General features: G+C 40.7%; 1 protein-coding gene across 2 annotated transcripts in view; it reads left to right on the top strand.

Annotated features, from left to right (window-relative positions):
- Fhos (Formin homology 2 domain containing) overlaps window positions 1–20248 on the top strand; it is a 127862-nt gene that overhangs the window by 13406 nt on the left and 94208 nt on the right. For both annotated transcript variants that reach the window (XM_017904842.1, XM_017904843.1), the window contains exon 2: window positions 7188–7246. In XM_017904842.1, the coding sequence (XP_017760331.1) occupies window positions 7188–7246 (59 nt within the window). The remainder of the gene's footprint in view (window positions 1–7187; window positions 7247–20248) is intronic.

The following is a 20248-nucleotide window of genomic DNA, read 5'->3' as shown; positions in this document are numbered from 1 at the left end:
CGTACAATCTATTTATGAAACGAACGTAATTATTTATGGGAAATATCTGGAAAATAATTGTAATGACGAGCTGCTGTTTCCTAATGTATCTAGATCTTCCGATGAGAAAAAAAATTCATTTATTCGTAAAACATCGTGAAGCAGTTTTCCTCGCTTAGGTATTGTGGCATTTCTATAAGTAGGACTAACTATACTCCTACAAATATTTTGCTTAAATATACCGTATTAAAGCTTACCCACGAGCGAAGAAAATCGAATAGAGTCGAAGCTTGAGAGAACTCGAAGAAAATAAACAGGGTATTTCTTTTATAAAGGTCTTCGAGTTAACACCGAATCTATCATAATCGGTCCAATGACGGTGATTTTGACGAAGAAATAAAATTAGGAGAACTCCCAAAACTGGAACACAAAGGAATATTGGAATATTGGAAAATTGGATATACCTATATTAAAAGAAAGATCGCAAAGACCAGTGACCAAAATGGCAACGTTGAATGGGCAATTTTTAATTAAAAATTTAGTTACTATCATTTGGATATTGCTAGGTTTGCTGTTACAGAGGTTCGAATTATCGAGATCGGATATAGTCCACAATTTACTGGTGTAAACTAGGCCTAGATCTAGACACATAAACCGAGGATCAGGACTGATAAATCTAGGCTATAGTGAGATCTAAAATACACCTTCCTCATCCTCATCGACAAATCGCCATAAAATATCCTCGACTCACGAAGAAAGCGAATCCCAGAGATCCCACCCAAAGTCTGCACAGCAAAGGACCCGCCATCAGCATCAGGAAAAGACTCTCCCCTTCCCTGTTCCCTCGCAGCAGCGTCTCGCAGGGCACCCCGAAAGCGGGCCCTGTAAAAAGGACGCTTCTGTCGCGTCTATTTAACGCCACTTCATAACGCTCGAGAGAAATTGGTGCGCGGCAAAGCCGACGCTCGATGCAACAGTATCGATAATCGGTACTCGCTGGAAACTTCGCAGACTATCGGTCGCCCCGTCGTCAATTGAAAACCGCTTCGAGCCGGGGTTATCGCGTCGAGCCGCGTCCCTCTTGCGCCCCTTCTCGCAGCAGCTACCCCGACGCTCGGCGTCGCGACGGGTCCTCTTTCTCCCTCCTGCACCCCCACGCCGGGTCCGGCAACCCTCGACGGAGTCGCGATTAATGCGCCATTAAAGGAGATTGGAAATCCTTTCGCCGGGACTTTCGTCGTCGTGCTTACGGGACGGCGAAGTTCCCACGAGCATCGACACACACCGTCCGTGGATTTTGCATTCCATTTGCAAGGGAACGCTTCCCCACGGCCATGCTTTTCATTCTCCCGCGGGTGCACTCGGTGCTGGTCGGGCCGGGCCGCGTGGAGCCGAGCCGAGAGGGTGAGACCGCATTTGCATGCAGCCTCGAGATCGACTCGAGGAGCCGGGTCTCAGTACGATCGGGCTTGTTTTTCCGCGGAGTTGCAGCGGCATTTTTCATTGCCAGTCGGCGCGTGTTCTTGCGAGATGCGGAAATTTGAGAGCCCGTGGCTGAGTTTGTTAGAGGAGTCGCTTTGTTCGGGGTAATGCAGCGAGTTCGGAAATGCGGGGTTGAACGAGCCGGCTTGGTGGGACTCGAACAATTAACGAGGGTTTTATGGCGGAGGGAATTGGAAGCGAATCGAGAATGGCTCGCAGAGTTAAGGTTCAGTATGGGTGTTTTGTTAAGTCGTTCGTGATCGCGGCTGTAGCGCGTAAACTGGTTCTGTTGGGAAACAGAGGACGAACGGGACAAGTTAATTCGCTCGTACCTTGTGATCTTATATCGGGTAGTCGAAAGGTAGTAATAGTACCGAAATCGACGAGTTTGATTTTACTTATTTATTTATTTTAACGGGTAATAACCCTTTGGTAACAAGAAAAATAATAATATAGTACAGAGTCATCTAGAGTCGTCGGTCGACAAAAGATACGATATACTATGCTTAAAACGAGTGGGTGAACAGAAAATATTTAAGGATTAGGAGAAACGGTTAACATTAATAAAATTTCTGTTGAAACAGTTATAGTGATCGTAAAGGTCCTTGTGCTGCTCCTATTTCAAAAAATTAAGGCATCCTAAAGATACATTGGGATGAACCTGAATTAAAGAAACATAAAATTTGGGAATATTTTGACGTATGTATGTTCAGGTATGTCTCTTTTTGAGATTAGGTTAAGGAATGTCGAAGATGCGTTTGTTGGAGTTAGAATGAGTTGATTATGGCAATCAAAGTCGTGTTTGGAGAAGATTGTGGTCGAATAGCACGTGTTCTGGGAATGATAGGTTTATCAGGTCCAGCAGATTTATCCTTATTTTAAATTTGGATGAATTTTGCTTTTGGAATGGTCTCAATGACCATCTGTGTGGATGATAAATAGATGTGACAAAGTTTTGATAGTTATTTTAGGAAAAATGTTCTTAATTAAGGAATTAAAAGTTCCTTTGTTAATTTCCATTAAAAATTTTTATCCTCTTTCGAAAACGAAAAATTTATTCGACTGAAAATGAAATCGTGATGTGTATTGTGTACATCGTTCGTGAGAAAATTAAAATGAGGTTTGGATTTTTCTGTCACATTTTTGTGTCAATTTCTTTCTCATCTTTTTTTTATGCTGTAGTGTATAAGAACATCCACGATTACAGGAAAATCTAACTTGTTTGAACAAACAAGGAGCAAGACGTCTTTTGCTCTGTACGATATTTACATAAGTTCTTCGAAGCTTGAACCACTTGCCTCTCTAAAGAGCTATTCAGTGGTCTGAGATCGTTCGAAGGTCATTGTATGTATTTGCGCATTCCTTCCCTGCTGCTGAAACGAAAATACGGTATTTCATTTAACGAGAAAGAATCCCTCCTTTAAGACACGGAAATGTTTCCTCTGATCCGCTACAATCAGAATTTTCTAAGAAACAAAAAGGATACTAAACATTAAATTTCTATTTTAATTCGAGATCTGATGATCAACGATGGCATTGAAGAATCATTGGTTGCCACTATGAACCTAAAAAAATACAATAGTACAGTGTTGTATATGAATATGTAATTTTTGAGACATATGACACTTTCCAGAAGGAGGAAAATTAAATACAATACTATAAACATGTCAATTCGATATTTAGTAATTAGTAAATTCGTTCTACTAATTACCTAGACCTAACCCTCGAAGAATATAAATGCACACATAGTCAAATATCATCTTTCAACAATGAACGTCATAAAAATACAACCAAATATTACCCACAAAAGAAATAAATAAATAAAAATAAAAATATGATCAAGGATACGTTTAACACTAGAACTACCGATCTTTAATGGATACCTAACTATAACGTGCATAAATTATAGTAATTTCAGCGATACGATGAATACGAGTGAATATATTGATTACAGTTCTTTCTTAATACGAGTTGATACCAATTTTATTCTTAAAGCAGGTGTACGTGTTCGGTGATTGCAAAAAGGAAAATTCTGGGACCAGTCAGTTTGACTGGGTTGGTAGTTCTAGTGTTAAAGAATAATTTTACCAATCAATGGACCAAGAACGAATTATCAATAACGTACAATTAGCAAAACTGTCCTCAACAGTTGCATCCACTTCGTCCAAACGATCACTCTGCCTCTGTATTCATCTGAGAGAAATTTTACTCCGTTTATACCTGAACGTTCCGCAAAGCCATCGCTAAATTCAATCCGATTCCTCCCCCGCCTCCCCTTAACCTGTCTTTCGAATAACTTTCGAAACTTCCATCACGTTTCTCGCGAGATTGAGATTCTACTTTCCACGAGCACACGCTCACCCCGCTCGTCCGTTGACGTCTCTTGTCGGCCAATTACCGTGGAACAATACGCGGCAATTACGCGAGCAAAGATTGAATACAATGCGAAGAAAAGAACGAAACCGCGGTCTGTTTACGTGGAAGCGTAAACGACGACATCCTCGACGCGGTCGGAGACGTCGTCGGGTGCTGGCTCCGACATTGAACTTGGCCCTGTGCCGGAAAGTTTTTAATTTATTCGAGAAACCTCTGCCCCCGCGTGTTCCAACTCTCTTAAGGGAATCAGAGGAGCCATGCCACCGCTTCTTTTCCCTCGATTCACATGGAAATGGTTTGTTTACGGGATAGCCTGGCCCGCGAGGCAACGAGCAGAGGCAGGATCAAAAGTTTTCCTCCTCCGCGCGGATATGATCTCGGGTTTGCTTAAAACCCCCTGATATTTTTCAATCGCGACCCAGCCAACTCCGTAATTCCCGTATTAACGATGCTTCTTTAATCTTCAACGGGGATGACGACGGTCTTTTGGCGAAGGAACGAGACGCGGAACGGGGGTTGGGTCGTTTGAAATGTTAATGGAGTTTTAATACAGAGGTGGATAGTTCTGAACGAACCCTTGAATTTAAATGGTACGCGATATTAGAGGTGGACCTATCGCCATCGAGAAATGGAATACCCGAGATTTGGAAATTAGTTGGGAAGGAAGATCTGAAATTATTAACGAGCAGGGTCTAATTCGGATGAAGATACGCGAACAGTTTTGGAGTCTGTGTGCATAATGTAGAATTTATGCAAGTCGGTACGTAAATGAATGGTAGGTAACAGATGTCAAAATGTCTGGAGATCGGTGAACGTGGACCATTTTGGTCTATCGGGTTCGTAGGAGTTACCTCACACTTCTGTACATAACAGAATCGCATCAGAGGCAGCCCCAGAGTCTTAATGTAACGGAGATGCAACTGTCGCCGAGGTCCAAGAGCTAATATTGGAAATTCTACGGGTCCTGGTCTACAGGTATTTCGAGTCACCGAAGGTATCAAAGCTACGAGAGGTATTCGGGATGTACGGAGATTCTATGAATACAAGAGATATTCAGAATATGTCGAAATTCCAATATCGAAGGTGTACGAAAAATCGAAATATTTCAGGATCGTCATAGGAGAACTGGGATTAGCTACAGTTTCAGAAGTTGACCAAAATCTTCACGGTTTCAGAGTCACTGGTGATTCAGAATCTTTAAGACTCTTCGAGAAGTTCCTAGCTCCTCAAAGTTGAAAAATTCTCGAGAAAGATTTTCGATATCACCGTAATAGCCAGTGACACGAGAGAGTTATGGTACACGTGATCCAGAGTTTCCAAATCGGTTTGGTTCATCGAGATGCAGATAGCTAGAGGTCCTAGGGTTAGTAAGATCCCAGGACACCTCGGGACTTTGGAAACCTTAATGCTTCGATTACTCTGGATTATTGACGATCGTGGACTGACCCTAATCGAGGCACTGGAACCTCTGTGATCTTGGACCCTTCAGAGAACCTAGGACCAACCAGTGGAACTTGGGAACTCCATAATCCGTGTATCTCTGTTAGGTCTATCAAACCAACGAACTATAAATATTTCTCCTCTCCTTCCCTTCATTTTTCAACTATCGGACTTCATTTTATCAAACACGGAGAACTCGTCAGCTTCCTTAAATCTCCCATTGATCCTCAGCCTACAGGTCTCATACACTCCGATGTAATTTATTCCAAACAACGAGGTGTTCTACGTCGACAATCAAAACTAGATTAAAAGCAAACTCTCTCCGTGATTTTCCCCGACCCGAAGCATATAAATTTAATTCCTAAGCATCCACTCTTCACTTTCCTGCGCTTCGTTCCGCAAGATCTCAACCCCCTTTCGGATACCTCGAATGTACGCATAGACGTACACAGAGCCGGCTATACACGACACAAAACACAGTCTTAGAAAAACGATTTCTCATCGCTGCTTGAAATTTTCATGAAGACAACGCACACAATCGCGCTTAATCGCGGATCGATCTCGATCGCCGCGCGCGCGCGCGCTGCAATCGCGGATTCCGCGTACAGCATTTGCACACGAACACGCTCTGTCCTCCGCGTACGTGTCCGCTTGTGGGAAAAGCAAAATGCGTAATCGCGCTCCGTCTCGCTCGTTTAACGAGCGGAAACATTATTAACGCGCGCGTACGTAGCCGACTTTTTTGCCCCGGATGTGTTTGACGCTCGCTACGCCGCCGTCTGTGTCTTCGTCTTCTCTCTTCAGGCCTTCTCCGCCGCCTGCACCCCTCGTTCTTTTTCCTCCCCCTCGCCGCACCTCGTCCGACTCCTGAAATCCATTGTGCACGCGGTCGCCGTAGTTTCTCAGGGACGCGTGGCGTGGGAAGGTTCGCAGGGCCTTAAAGTTCGCCGCGGCTAGCCAAGGTGCGCGGAGGCAGATTCCGAGCGGAGCCACTCTAACCCAATTCGTGTCGCGCTGAACGCGCGTGTATGCTAGTATTGCTACGGGTTGTGCAAGCGCTCACGCAGGCCCAATTAAGTAATTACCCACTGGCAAAGCCCGATTAATTCGCGGCCACGAATAGTTAGCATCGGTCCGTGCTGGAAGAAATTATTAGGCGAGCGGAGACGAGAGTATTCTATACCTACGCGAGGTCCGTTGCGTTGCGGAAATGTTTAACCCAGTTTATTCAGGGCGTGCTTTTGGTCACGGGTCAGGAAATCGGGGCTGCAGGTGTCGAGATTTGCCCCTGTCGAACGAGGAGATCGAGTGTTGATAGATCTTGCATCTTGGGGTGGGTACATTTCAGGTACTCGAGGTTTGAAGAATTGGTTAACCATGGGGACAGAAAATTGAAATTTATTTCTTTGGATTTTACGCTTACGATTCTTCAATCAGAAATTAATACGTTAATACGGCGATGGTGATAATAAAATAAATAACATGTTATATTCTCTATCTTGAATAATCAAATCCTATAGGTTATTAGAGATGAGATAAGACATTAATTTAACACTAAAATTTCGGAAAATTCAAGTATTGTTATTTATCATTGATATTAGATTTAACAGCACTGAGATATATAGATTATGATTCTATTTTATTATCGTTAATTGAACCTGTCTTTTCATCTGATTTTAATAAATAAGAAGTAAATATACCTGAAGAAATTGGAGGGCCTAAATCATCTTATTTATTACATTAGGAGATTGCATTTTTACCAGAATTTCTTGGAGATAGTGTCTCTAGGTATACACATCTTGAACGTAACCCAAAGAGATATTTCGAGGTCTTAGGGGTTACCCTGGCATCGATTTTACATTTGCGACAGCTCAGTTACTGATATCGTTCTCTCTTTTCCTCTGTTGCAGCCGAAAGAACTCGATCGTTCTCAGGACCCAGCTGTCCGTGAGGGTGCACACTATCATAGGTGAGTACATTCTCGATTCGAATCTAGCCACGGGCTCCCACGATCCACTTGGACGGATCATCCGATTCACGACGATTCCTCGACCTCTAACCGGCATCGCTGGGTCAAATCTTGCTCCACTTACTGCGTTTCGGTACGAGACGATCGATGAAGAATCGTTAGTCGCGTATGGAATATCGTTTCGTCTCGACCTGCGACAGTTATTCGGTTTCAGATTCGCGAATCATCGATAACGATATAATAATAGTCACTTGTGGGGCAAAGAATATAAAAATCTGGAATTATTAATCGTTGGAGTAAATTAAAAATCATTCTGAGATTTTGGCTATCTATATAGATGTTCTTTCTACTTTTATCTTTTTTTTTTTTCAGTAGAAATTTATATATTTTCTTTTCTATATTCTATATCTTCTATATTTTCTTTTCTGTCAAATATATGATTTATAATCGTAATATAAATTCATGCAGAAAGGAAGATTTCCGTGAAAAATAATTCAATTTAACTGTAAACAATTCTTCTTTTAATTCGTGCAAATTTATTTCATCGTCAGAGTTCGAGATGATACATATTTCATGTATATTCGGTTTACACTTAATCTCGATCTTTTGAATATCATACAGCGTACATTACAGTGCATAAAATTGGATAAAAATGTTAGGCGAATTGCAAAACGAGTAAAATAGTGCTAATGAGTTTATAATAAATTAGCAACAACGTTAACCACATTCATCAGTGTGTTTCTGGCAACGATTTTCGCGCTGCGTTGAATTCAGTTAATTGCAGATTACCGTACTAAATATTATCCAATAGGCTGTATTCGTTCCGGTGTGAATATTTAACCAAAAACAATAGGAATAAATGTTACGTACACGGTTTAACAATATACACATAAATTTCACTAACAGTGCGTAATATCACGATAAACTTCAATATATCAGTATCCGCGAATTATTAGTTAAAGCGTTTTGTAATTTTATCATTAATAGAGAATAAATAGTCGAGTGACGCGATTCAAATTCACACGCGAGGGACGCGAGGGTCGAGTCTTGTCATGTGACCTACGCGCGCTGGATGCGAGGGTTCGAGGCTTGTCATGTGACCTGCGCGCGCTGGATACGAGGCTTCGCTTCGCGTCACATGACCTGCGCGCGCAGCCGTCAGTTTTAGCGGGAGAGCGAGACGTATGGCTGCCAGTGGAGGAAAGATTTAATGTAAAGTTACTGTCCGAGATAACTCTTTTTGATGAAAACGTCGCACGGAGTAATGACCGGTGTATAAAGTGCAGAACAGTGTAGCGGCGACAAAAATCGGCCTAGGGCTTCACTAGGGAACACGAGCCATTAATCATCGTGGCAGGTGATGGTTAACTACGCTGTGTCGAAGAAAAACTATGCTTGCTGGCCACGAGGCTGTTCTTTTCTTTCAATCCACGACTCATGTCGCGAATACAAGTTTGCAATAAGGAATGATCGTGTACAGGTAATTGTCGGCTATGTGGACACTTTTCATTCGCAATATATTAATATTCAATACGAGTGTGTGGTAGTCGATATATATATATATTTTCGCACGACACACTCGACACGTGTGACGTCACACTTTGACGAGGAATATGGCGTCACGTGGGCGTTGGTCTTGTGACTGCTAATATGATTTTAATGTATAGGTTAATAATATCAATTATTTTCTTAGCAGGTTATTTGCAATTAATTTTTTTTCTTTGTTCTATTAATTATTGACAGTATATTTATTAAAATTCTATATTTATAATATATTCAGAAATCTTTTAATTATTTTCTGAATAGATTATTTATAAAGAATTTTTCATTTTTTTTTTATTTATATTAATAGCGCATATATCGTGATTTTATAATTTGAATATTTATAATAAATTTCAGGGACTATTTTATTTATTTTCTGAATAGATAATGTATAAAAAAATTTTTTTTTTTTTTACCATTAATAGTATATATATTGAGATTTTATAATTTATATATTTATGATAAACTAGGACTGTTTTCAATATTTTTTGAGTAGGTGATTAGGTAGGTGATAAGGAAGTTTTTATTTTTTCCTTAGTTGATAATGGAGTAGACATTTTAATTTTATAAATTGAATATTTATAACAAATTTTAGGAACAAATTAATTCAATTTCGAAATTTTTTTCTCTTCTATCCTACTGGCTTAATGTTTCACGAATCTCGACACATTAAAGCATAAATTATATAATTCTAGTCTCTCAAATTTTAGGAAAAAAGAATGTTTATCGCGAATTTAGTTTAAATTTCTCTTCAAAAATTCTTCCAGAAATCGAATATTAATCTTCACCATACCTACTTGCTATTTTTTCTAAAACTCTATATGGATTTGACCCCGGTTCCATCGAAGCAACATTTTTCTCGTTGCCAACAGCACACCTCTTCGCGACAACAGCCTCGAAAAAGCAAAGAAAAAGGAAGTCGCAAAAGGTACAAAACCACTACACTCTCCAATCACGCGATGACTCACGGACCCAATTTAGCCTTCTTTTCACCATTACAAACCATTACGAACCCGGCGACGAGTCCTTTTCCCGCCCCTATAACCAACCGAGAAAAGTGTGCCGTGGAAGGTCGAGTGCTCAACAATACACCCTATTGTAACGGTAATTGGAAAAGCGATTACGCGAATCCTGTCCTCGTCCAAATTACCAATTTCATCGAGCAATTAACGTAACGTGCTCGAAACGTTTCCGCGCAATTCTGCGACATTTTCACCGACGTCGATTTTTTTTTTCACGGTGGCCCTCGCGTAATTACGCAGACGAGCCGTCTTCGTCCTCGACATCGGCTGCGACGTCGACTGAAAGAGGCGTCCTCGACGCTCGGGGCGGTCTGCCCCGTTAAATCATAATATTACCGAGGAAAATTGAATCGTGCGGCACGCGACGAGATTTCCCGCTAAAATCACCGTGAAAATGGGGCTTCGTCGGTTCTTCTTCTGGTTCCTCGTCGGGTTTCTCCGCGCTGTCGACGAAAACGTGGCGTCGGCGTCGGCTTTTTCTGCCGCGGAGAGAAAGAGGGTGGAAAAAAAGGAAAGATTGATCGCCGCGAGGCGATCGAGGCAACGCTGGCGAAACATCTTATTTTGTCAATCTTCGGGAAAAGACGGCGGTCGGCCCGGTTGAAATTCGAAGGCGAGAGGAAAAAATGTAATAAATGATCGGTTGTTACGGAGACGCGTGGTGGAGCAGAAGCGTGATTTCGGAGAGATTCGTGCACCCTTCCTGGTGTCGGAATATTTTTTTGGCAAGTGCTTTTGGTATTGCGTTTACATTCACAAATTTCCAGAATTATTTTTGGACAATAAATGAGGGATTTTATTTTCTCTTTTATAGTGTCGGGTATTTTAATTTAATTAATCGTAGGTAACTTGTAATATAATATTAGAAATTTATTTTATATTTTGACTAGTGCTTTTGGTATCGCGTTTACATTTACGACTTTGCAGAATTATTTTTGGGTAATAAATGAGGGATTTTATTTTCTCTTTTATAGTGTCGGGTATTTTAATTTAATTAATCGTAGGTAACTTGTAATATAATATTAGAAATTTATTTTATATTTTGGTTAGTGTTTTTGGTATCGCGTTTACTTCATTCACGAATTTTCAAAATTATTTTTCGCTAATAAACGTGGAATTTTATTTTCCTTTTTATAGTTCTAGGTGTCATAGTTTAATTAATGGTTGGTAGTATGTAACCTAATATTTGAAATTTGTTTTGTCATTATATTACCCCTGGCAAAATGTTTTTGGCCAAGCATGATAATACAAAATTATCTAAAATTACTTGAATATTTTAGATGTAAAGTGTTATAATATAGGCTTAAAATGGAATGCTATCTCTTTGCGGATTTCGAAATTAAATGTTTCGAGATAAATTTCAGTGTCGTTTTTAGATTTTCATTCTTTTCTCTTTTCCTTTACACGTTTTACATAGTTCAAATGATAGTAACGCTTCAGAATCCACGCTTCGAATAACATGAGCTCTTCAGAAACTAAATCAGGTGCAAAATTATGTTCCTAGTCTCATAGTGGAACGAGATTCTTAGTCGTTACATCGGAGGTAGTTAAACGTATGAAATAGACACTCGAATGTACGATTGGCCATATTTCAATCCGAGATTCTGTATTTATAATTTCACTTGAGTTATAGATGAAGATCTAGCCCGTGCAGTATCCATGACACCTGCCACTCGAATTAATGGTAAGCGGTGATTCAAAATGTCTGTGCAATGGAATTAGAAATAAGCAGAATTATTTATTCAACTGGTATCATCGGGCTATGTTGAATTTGTTATAATTACAAAACAAGGATAGTTCGAATATTTAAATACATCTGGATATGAGTTTGACGATTTCCTGACGTACATTCTATTATTCGAGATGAATGTCTACACCTAGTTCGTAGAGTGTCAGCATAAATTTCCATCAGGGATTCATAATATCTTCCATGTTCCCATCCCAACCTTGCATTGTAGATTTTTGTGGATACCAACTGTAGACTGTCCTGAAAATATTATAACACACGATATAGACCAGAAGGCACCAGCCTTTTCCTACAATTATATAATAATATAACACTGAATTGCAGAATTTTTAATCAAATTATGAAAATAGTCGTTTAGGATATGGTAGGTTTAGTATTGAAATTACTTCCAAATTAAAATTATTATTTATTAGAAAAATTTCACAACTACTTCCAGTGTATTAACTCTGAAGCTACATGCTGAAAATTATTCTAGATATTTTATTTCTCTAAATTCCGAAGACATACAGCTACTTTTAACGGAATTAATGACGCGTGCTAATCGTACATTATAATTATTACCATTCGTGCAATATGTTTACCTACTTATTACAGGTCGGTAGTTCTCGTGTTAAATTTATTAAATAAGCTGCACGAATGCCGATAGAAGTTACAGTTCTGGCATTTCGACTTATCTAAGAATAAGCGATTCCGAAGTATTAATATTTAGTAGGACATTATTAGAATGATTTTTCTAATGAAGATTTATCGTCAATAAAAGTGTCAGACGGCGCGAAAATGTTTGGTTTATCATTTTATTATTACGTTACGCGCGTTGGCGCACAGGAAATGTTAATGCAAGTGGTTTTCAGGGGAAAAATTCTTGTTTCTGAAACAGGCAGCAATTAAGTGGTCGGTAAAACTGCGATAGAGTTTCTCGGCTGGTGCTCGTTCAGCTTGTTATTACGTTTGAAATCGGTCGTCGGGCTACCTCTAATTACATGCGTCCGTCCGAGGGAAGCTAAGGAGGTGACGAGTAATTAAAAGTGATTAAGTTGTTGTCTAGAATGTCGTCGACTAGATGGACGTACTGGTTTTTGCAAATTCAGCCGAAGCATCTGTCGCGTAATGAAAGAAAACGTCTCGGGTTGCGAACAGCATGATACAGTGGTGTAATCTTGGCAGGAATCTGAAGAAAACGCGTTCCCCTGGAATGCTTATTATTAATTATGTTCGTTGCATCAAAAATTCTGCCCTGTTCTGGTTCCAGTGCTAATTAATTTCTCTGCGTAACCGCGAACTTCTATGCGAATAATTTTCTGGTCACTCAAGATTTTTCCCACGTTCATTCGATTCGCTTACCTTGTAGTTTAATAGTTGGAAAATTTCGTGCATCCCTTTTTCTACAGTATCGACGGAGAAATTGGAGGAAATTTTTCTCAGCAGTCCAAAAATTTTTCTCAGCAAAATAAAATTGGACTTCTTCGTTATTAGTAGAGGATAAATATGCAAAATTATTTCGAAGCATCTCTTCCAAAATTTCGAATAATTCTTCAGTAAATATCGTTAGATAAAATTTGTCAAAATGGAGTCGGATTGCTTCCTCATCGTCAGAGAAAAGGGATTGGAAAATGATTTACCAACGTCTCTTCCAAAATTTCGAATAATTTATCAAGGTGATGTTGAAAAACGAAGAACAGCTCAGACAAGGGATATCGAGGGCAATATATGTTGGAAAATGAAATTACTCGATCGTAGCGAGTTGGAGCCGAGTAGCAGATCACCTCCCTCCAGCCGGCAACAGAAAACGAACGAGGGAGGAGAAAAATCGTGGAATTATCCGAGAATTCGATTCTCTACACGGCTAAAGCAATTGAACAAGGCCGGCAAATGAGTCTACGACGTGGATGGGAGAAACGGAAACGCTAACTAACGGCTACGCGCGATTCAAGTTTGGCAAATGGAACGATACGAAATCCTCGCGTCTGGCCGTCCGCAGGATTCACCTGCGGGCCGTAGCCGTTCGTTGAACCCCAGGAGGTGGTGGAGGAGAGATGATCGAAGGTGCAGACTGAGCGGTCGAAAAAGAGAAGACGGAAAAGGAAGGGGAAGAAAAAAGGAGAAAGAGTCGGAGGACGAAAAGGGCGGAGGAAGGCGCGGAAGCCGGCGTGGACCGTGCCGTTTTACATATTTTAACGGTGCTTCGTGTACCTTCGCCTCTCGCCAAACCTGTCGACCCTTTCGCTTCTTCTCGATATTTCGTCGTTTCCTGGCCGCGTCTATATTTCAACGGGACCACCGCCTGTCCACCCCCGGCGAACAACCGGCAGTCGTTAATGCGGACGATTAAACGCGCGTAAATCATCGGAGGCGTGGCCCCTGCGATTGTTCCATTTCTCAAATCGACTTTGTTCATCCCCGACACATGCATCGAGTCACCGCAATGTCTCGGAGCAAATTGAATCCTTTAATTTCCCAGCTCGGGCTCCATCTTACGCTATGCTCTCGCAGATTTATCGTTGCCGAGGACCATTCTACTCCTGGCGATTACTATTCTGAATTCCTCACGCGCGTTTATCTCCGGCGATCGTGGAGCTCGAGCGTTGTTAGCCAGAAATTGGGACAGTGGATTTTATTTCATTTCACAGAGAGATTTCCAACTGTACCACACGTGTTGCTTACTTCGTTTCTTCGTTTTAACCGATGACTAATACAGCCTTCTTGTAATGCGTTGCTTCGTGTTGTCGGATGTGTATACACACGTATCTTTACACTTATCGACCGCACAGAGATATAGGTGCACAATTACTCTACAACAATGAGATTAAATACGAGGAGAAATCGAGTAATTGAGCTGTACACGTATCATACTTTATAATACAATAATCTGATAATTTGGAAAATAAAATTCGAAAGCTAGGTGTAACCTAGCTTTTCCTTCAAAATTATACCGATATATGAGCCGTTCACTACACAAATCGATTAACTCCACTTTTATCGATCACAAAATCTTAAATATAAAAAGTTATAACTATATCAAGTGTTTTGGCACTTAAATTTATAATTTTTCAAAAAGTGGAGTTAATCGATTCGTGCAGTGAACAACACGTATGACGTTGAGAGAAACCTTTGACTATTTTCCAGAGATCTCGTCATAGATGTTATTAGGTGCGATGCAGGTTGAATATCGAGTGTTGTAAAATATATTTATTCATGTGCCAGTAATATGGTAAAATGGTAATACGAGGTAGTTCAAAATAGAAGAAGCATTAGCAAAAGCTTAATATCGCAGGTACTAAAGATACTATCGCAAGTATTAGCATCAATGTAGTATTTTTAACCAATATTAGCGTCATCGTCGTCCAATATAGTTGACTTCGAATATACTGCAGGGTATTTATAAAAATCATTCAAAAAATGGCTTTGATCGCTTCAACCTATGAACGTCTCGAGTTTTTCCTCGATATTTAAACCTTATTTTTTGTCCCTTAAAAAAAAGAAGCAAAAAAATCGAATATGACAAAAAAGGTGTTTATGCGAAATGGAGGCCAGCGATCATTTTCTCTCTCGCGCGTTTCGAATTTAATTTTCTGTCTTTCTTTTTTCTACTTTCCGTGATTATAGAACAAACATTTGTTTCCGCTCAGATAATACAGCAGCGGGTTATGGGCCATAAATTTTGACATCCTTCTTTCCTCTACTCTTAATCCATTTGCCGGGCAAAAACAATCGTCTCACTCGTCATCGATCGAGAGCGCAAAATGGCCTCGCGATGTAATGATTTGCTCGTTTTAATTTTGCCTTGGAGCGACGCCAGTTCCGCTTGTAAAATTTTCGATCCCGTTATTAGTAATTCGCTCGTTAATAATCTCGCTCCCCATGTCCGCTCGACAAGGCCACGGAATTTCGCGTGTCCGAATTTCGCGATTCAAACTCGCTCTCCGTGTCGGGACCCGTCCATTGCACCCACCTCGAGCCATCCACTGTGCAAAAACATCGATTCCTAATTAATCGTCGATCCAGGGACACGTTCGACGCAAACGATGTTTGGCCAGACGATTAACCGTGAGCCGGCTTAATTTTATAATAATTATAAAAACCGTGGATCCCTCGTTGAAGATGACGATGGCCGATTGCTGATTATCGCGATTACACGGATAAAGAGAAATTTTTGATCGTTTAGAAAGCTAGTGCGATATTAGCGCTGGTAGTTATTCGGGGGAAAAAAGGTGAAAGAAGGAAGGAAAAAATTCGAAGATTCCTCGTTGGGAACTACGGTAATGTAATTTTAATATCGTTATAATCGCATAAATGAATTGTATAAGTGGAGGTCTCGATAGGTTTGCTGTTAATACCAGTAATTATAAAAATTGTAGATCCTCTTCGGAGATTACGGTAATCAAGTGGCAATTAATGCAAGAACAGCGAAAGATTTCGCTAGTGCACAGGCTTCCAGCGCGATCCGCGATTCGCACGCATCACGCGACACGCGGAATCGCATTTCGCGCACCCTCCGCAACTGCAGTTCAGCTCTTTGGCCGTCGAATAGACTCCATCTTTAGCATTTCCTTTGTATCTTTCCCGTTCTTTTTGCCTACCTTTTGCGCACTTTTTGTCGGCGATTACGCAGGTGTTTCGCAAATTCTTGCGCTTTTGGCGAACAAGCTTCTCATACCTTTTGCAACATTCATTTCGAATCAAATTAATTTCAATTCCTCCAGTCTTCGTTTATAGCCTCGTGTCATTGATTTCCAAACTGCAAATAATTTTAAATGCTCTGCATATTTTAATTCTTTTCTCGGATAAAGCAATCGATTAAATTATCCATTGGTGGTTAGATATTCCGCTGTGGCGGTTTAGGAATAGAAAATGATCCGAATTTTATTATAATTTATTTCGATGCTTCGTGAACCGAATGTAAAATGAGATTGTATTATATTTTATTTTTAATAGTCTATGTTCGGCTGTCAAATTATTTTTCTTCCATTGAATATATTATATTTTTCCTCTCCAAAGAAATTTGTATATTTATAAATATATTTCTGCGGTTGGAAATATTTTTTTGTGGTCAGAAAATTTTTGTTTAATTCTGTACGAATTCTCCTCTGATCCGTAATTTGTATTTCAATTTCTGGCTTCCTAAAATCCATTCGAATTCGGTAAATTTATTTCCGCGATTAATGCGCTTCTCGTCTACATTCGATTAATTAAAAACTTGTTTGGTGTAATTACGGAGTCGGTAACTGGTCGTTTACGCGAGCAACGAGCATGCTCGCCGCGGCTCGGGATCACGCGAAGCGTAACGCAGCCGACACCTCGCGCTTTTGCGCGCGATTTTCCTCGTGGCGCCACTCGCGAAATCCTTCGCCTTAGAGGCAACTACCGCGAACAGGTGTCGGAGTACCTCTTCTTTTTTTACCTTTTCGATATACTTCACCGCCTCCGAAAGAAATTATCCAATTAAAAGTCACGCTTTATCTCTGCGCGACAAGGACGCCTTTCGCTTAAGCGACTCGCGATTGAAAAATTCCGATCGAATTAGTATAAATCCAAACGATTCTTGGCGAATATATCTTTTCCATTCTTTGTGCGTATTTTAAAAATTCAGAAACTCCTTTTCCATTCGTCCTGTGTGATTTAAAAATATTAAGAAATCTTATTATACGTAGAAAAATATTCCCTAAATTCTACTTGGTGATTTAATTTTCATACTTCCGGTAGTAATGTATGGCGAAGACAGTAAATACTGTTATTTTAAATTGTATTAATATTAAAATTACCCAATTTGCATTGTGCACCGCGATAGAGTGTACGTGTGTAATTAGGTTCCTGTCTCGATAAAAATCGACGCGATTTCTTCCAAAAACAGGTGCACTCAGTAGCAGTAAAAACAAGACATTTAAAACCGGTGGCTTTAATTGCCTCGATACGTCTAATACAAAATCGAACACGCATGATCGGAAGCAAAGGTCTGTTCGCTAAAGGCAATCCTCCATTACGAGCCTCTAGTTCCACAATTGTACCCCACGTACCGGCATCTGCGATACACCTGTCAGCTGTAATTACAGTTTCCTACAGTTTTCACCTTGTTCTCTGTATCTCGTTCCGCAAGCACCCATAAAAAGCGACCAATGCCACGCGATAAGCAATTAAACTGTAGAACGCGAGACACGGCTACCGAGCATCCCCAACGATAAAAATGGAATCTTCGATTTCACCTGTAATTAACGTGGAAATTAACCCGCTGACTCAGACGGGGTATCTAGAAAAATCGCGAGACCCGAGAAACCGCGATTACCCCGAACTCGGGCACAAGGCCGTTCTCGCTTTCCCGATTTTCGGTGTCGCAAGCACACATCCTCGCACGGACACGTCCCACCTATCGTAGAAACTCAATGAAAGAGGATCCACGGAGTTGCAACGCGGCGTTACGAACCGGTGAGCTTGCTTAACGTCGAGAACAAAGAGAGAAGAGCCGGCGAGTGTGGGATAAAAAGAGAGAGGCTTCTGCTTATATGGTCACTGATTACGAAGGGGCCAAGGGCCCGAGGGCCTTGGGACCGCTATTCTTAGAAGATGGGTCCTTCCACCTCTCCTTCTCCGCCTCCTCGCTGCTTCCTCACCTCGCTTCCTCCTCTGGTACCTTTTTGTTCTCTCTCCTTCTCGGCACACTGCTCGATTCCGACTCTTTCGTCTCGTATACGGCCCCTACAGCGATTCCTAATTACCTGTGCCCGCGTAAGTCCGTCTCTCTTTCACCCTTTACCTCTCCCCTTTAGGCCGTAACAGCCGGCATGCATAATGCATTTAAAGATCGCGTGATAGCGGCCGATTATGCGGTCGCGCGGGCCTCCTTTTCCGCGAAAGGAGTCGCGAATTGGGACCCACGGACCGTGACTCGACGAGCAACGAGGGCGTGGTCGTGCGAACCAAAGAAACGCGAGAAGCACAGATAACACCGCATGAATGAAAACGATATTTTTTCTCACAGACCGATCACAGTCCGCGTGTATGCGTGTGCGTTCCGCGCCATCGGCCTGGCGCAGCTGCCGATCCTTTCGCGCCGATTTTCTTCGCTCGTGTGCGCTTTGTTCCGATGCCCTACAAGTTTCCGTTCGGACTGCTTGCTTCTGCGAATTCGCTGCATTTCGCCTGGGGAATGATCGGTTAATTTCGACATTTTTGCAATCCCTGGAATGAGTCTGTGCAAAATTGAACAGAGCTCCACGGATCTCTCTGTGCGAATAATTGGGTAACTTTGACGGAATTCTCGGAATTATCAATTAGAATTTAGCTACACAAACTGATCCCATGAAATTGTTATAGACAGGTGATTCAGTCTATTTAAATGCGGTGAGGATTTACTCAAATTGTTTCGTGGCTAAATAATTTTCGAAGTTATTTAAGGAAATCGGTTTTCTAAAATTTTCACACTTGGATAATTAATTCTATTATCCTTGCAATTTAGCCATGATTTGATCAGAATTTTTCATACAAGTAAATTAAATTAATTCTACATATTTGTTTCCATCACTTTAGAATTCACTGAAAACTCAGTCAAAATTGCTGTGTACTATTAATTTAAATAATTAGATAACTTTAATGAAATTCTAAGAGTGTCTTGTTATAGACATATAATTAGCTACTTTAATTGTGACGAGGATTTATTCGAATTGTTTTGTGGCTAAATAATTTTTGAAGTTATTTAAGGAAATCGGATCATTAAAATTTTTCCACTTGGATAGTTAATTCTATCATTCTGAAATTTAGCCAGGGTTTGATTTTTCATACAAGTAGTCAGTTAATTCTAAATAATTACTTCCATCATTTTATAATCCAGTGAGAAAGTTCAGTCAGAATTACCCCAGTATGTCAGTCGACTGGCCAAAACTTTTGCTTAGAAGCGTTGGGTTTTGATGGTCGAACGAAAGTTCCATTAAAGCTCTCTAGCTGTTTCAATTTGACAGTCCAGGCAGTGTGATTTATTCGAGTCAATCCTATCCAAGCTTTGCTCCCAAATGTTTCGTCGAAAATTCCTTTTACAAACGATCGATCAATCGACGGATTCGATCAAACATATTTCCAACAGATAAACAGACGACCACAGAATTCGTTCTCCTGTCTACATTCAACTCTCCATACTTCGTTCTTCGTACTCGTCCTGACGTTTCCACCAGTGACGGAGCAAAAGGATCATAAACCATCGATTGCAAGCTCGCCGCAATCGTCTGTTAATTTATTTAAATCCAGCCGATTTCGCGAAACTCGTGCACTCGATTATCCAGTTAACCGGAAAGGAAGAAGTGCTTCGTCCACGGTTCAAGGGTCCCTGACGATAAATCAGAGAATCGAGTAACAGGGAGGAAGAGAGAGAGAGAAAGGGCAGACACGGTCTTTAACGGGAGATATTACTTAATAGCGGCTCGAGATTGCAACCTTCTGCAATACGAATATTCCTTCCTTCCCAAACGATGCTCGTCAAATTACACTGGAATCGCTTTCTAATTCTAACCGAGCCACGAACACCATCCTTCTTCCTTCCCGCAACGCGCGTAATATCACAGATTATCGTGGCGAATGAAATTCGAGTCGAAGGATTTTAACCATTTTTCGACAAACATTGCCTGGAATTTCCGCCAGGCAGAAATACCCGTTTCGAATTATGCAAATCGAGAACACTCGTCAGGAACGTTCGAGATATTCGCGCGTTAA

The sequence above is a fragment of the Eufriesea mexicana genome, unplaced genomic scaffold (genome assembly GCF_001483705.2).
Source record: "Eufriesea mexicana isolate 0111107269 unplaced genomic scaffold, ASM148370v2 scaffold3460, whole genome shotgun sequence".
Classification (NCBI taxonomy): domain Eukaryota; kingdom Metazoa; phylum Arthropoda; class Insecta; order Hymenoptera; family Apidae; genus Eufriesea; species Eufriesea mexicana.
Note: the sequence above shows the minus strand (reverse complement) of the source record. Positions and strands in the feature narration are given on the sequence as shown.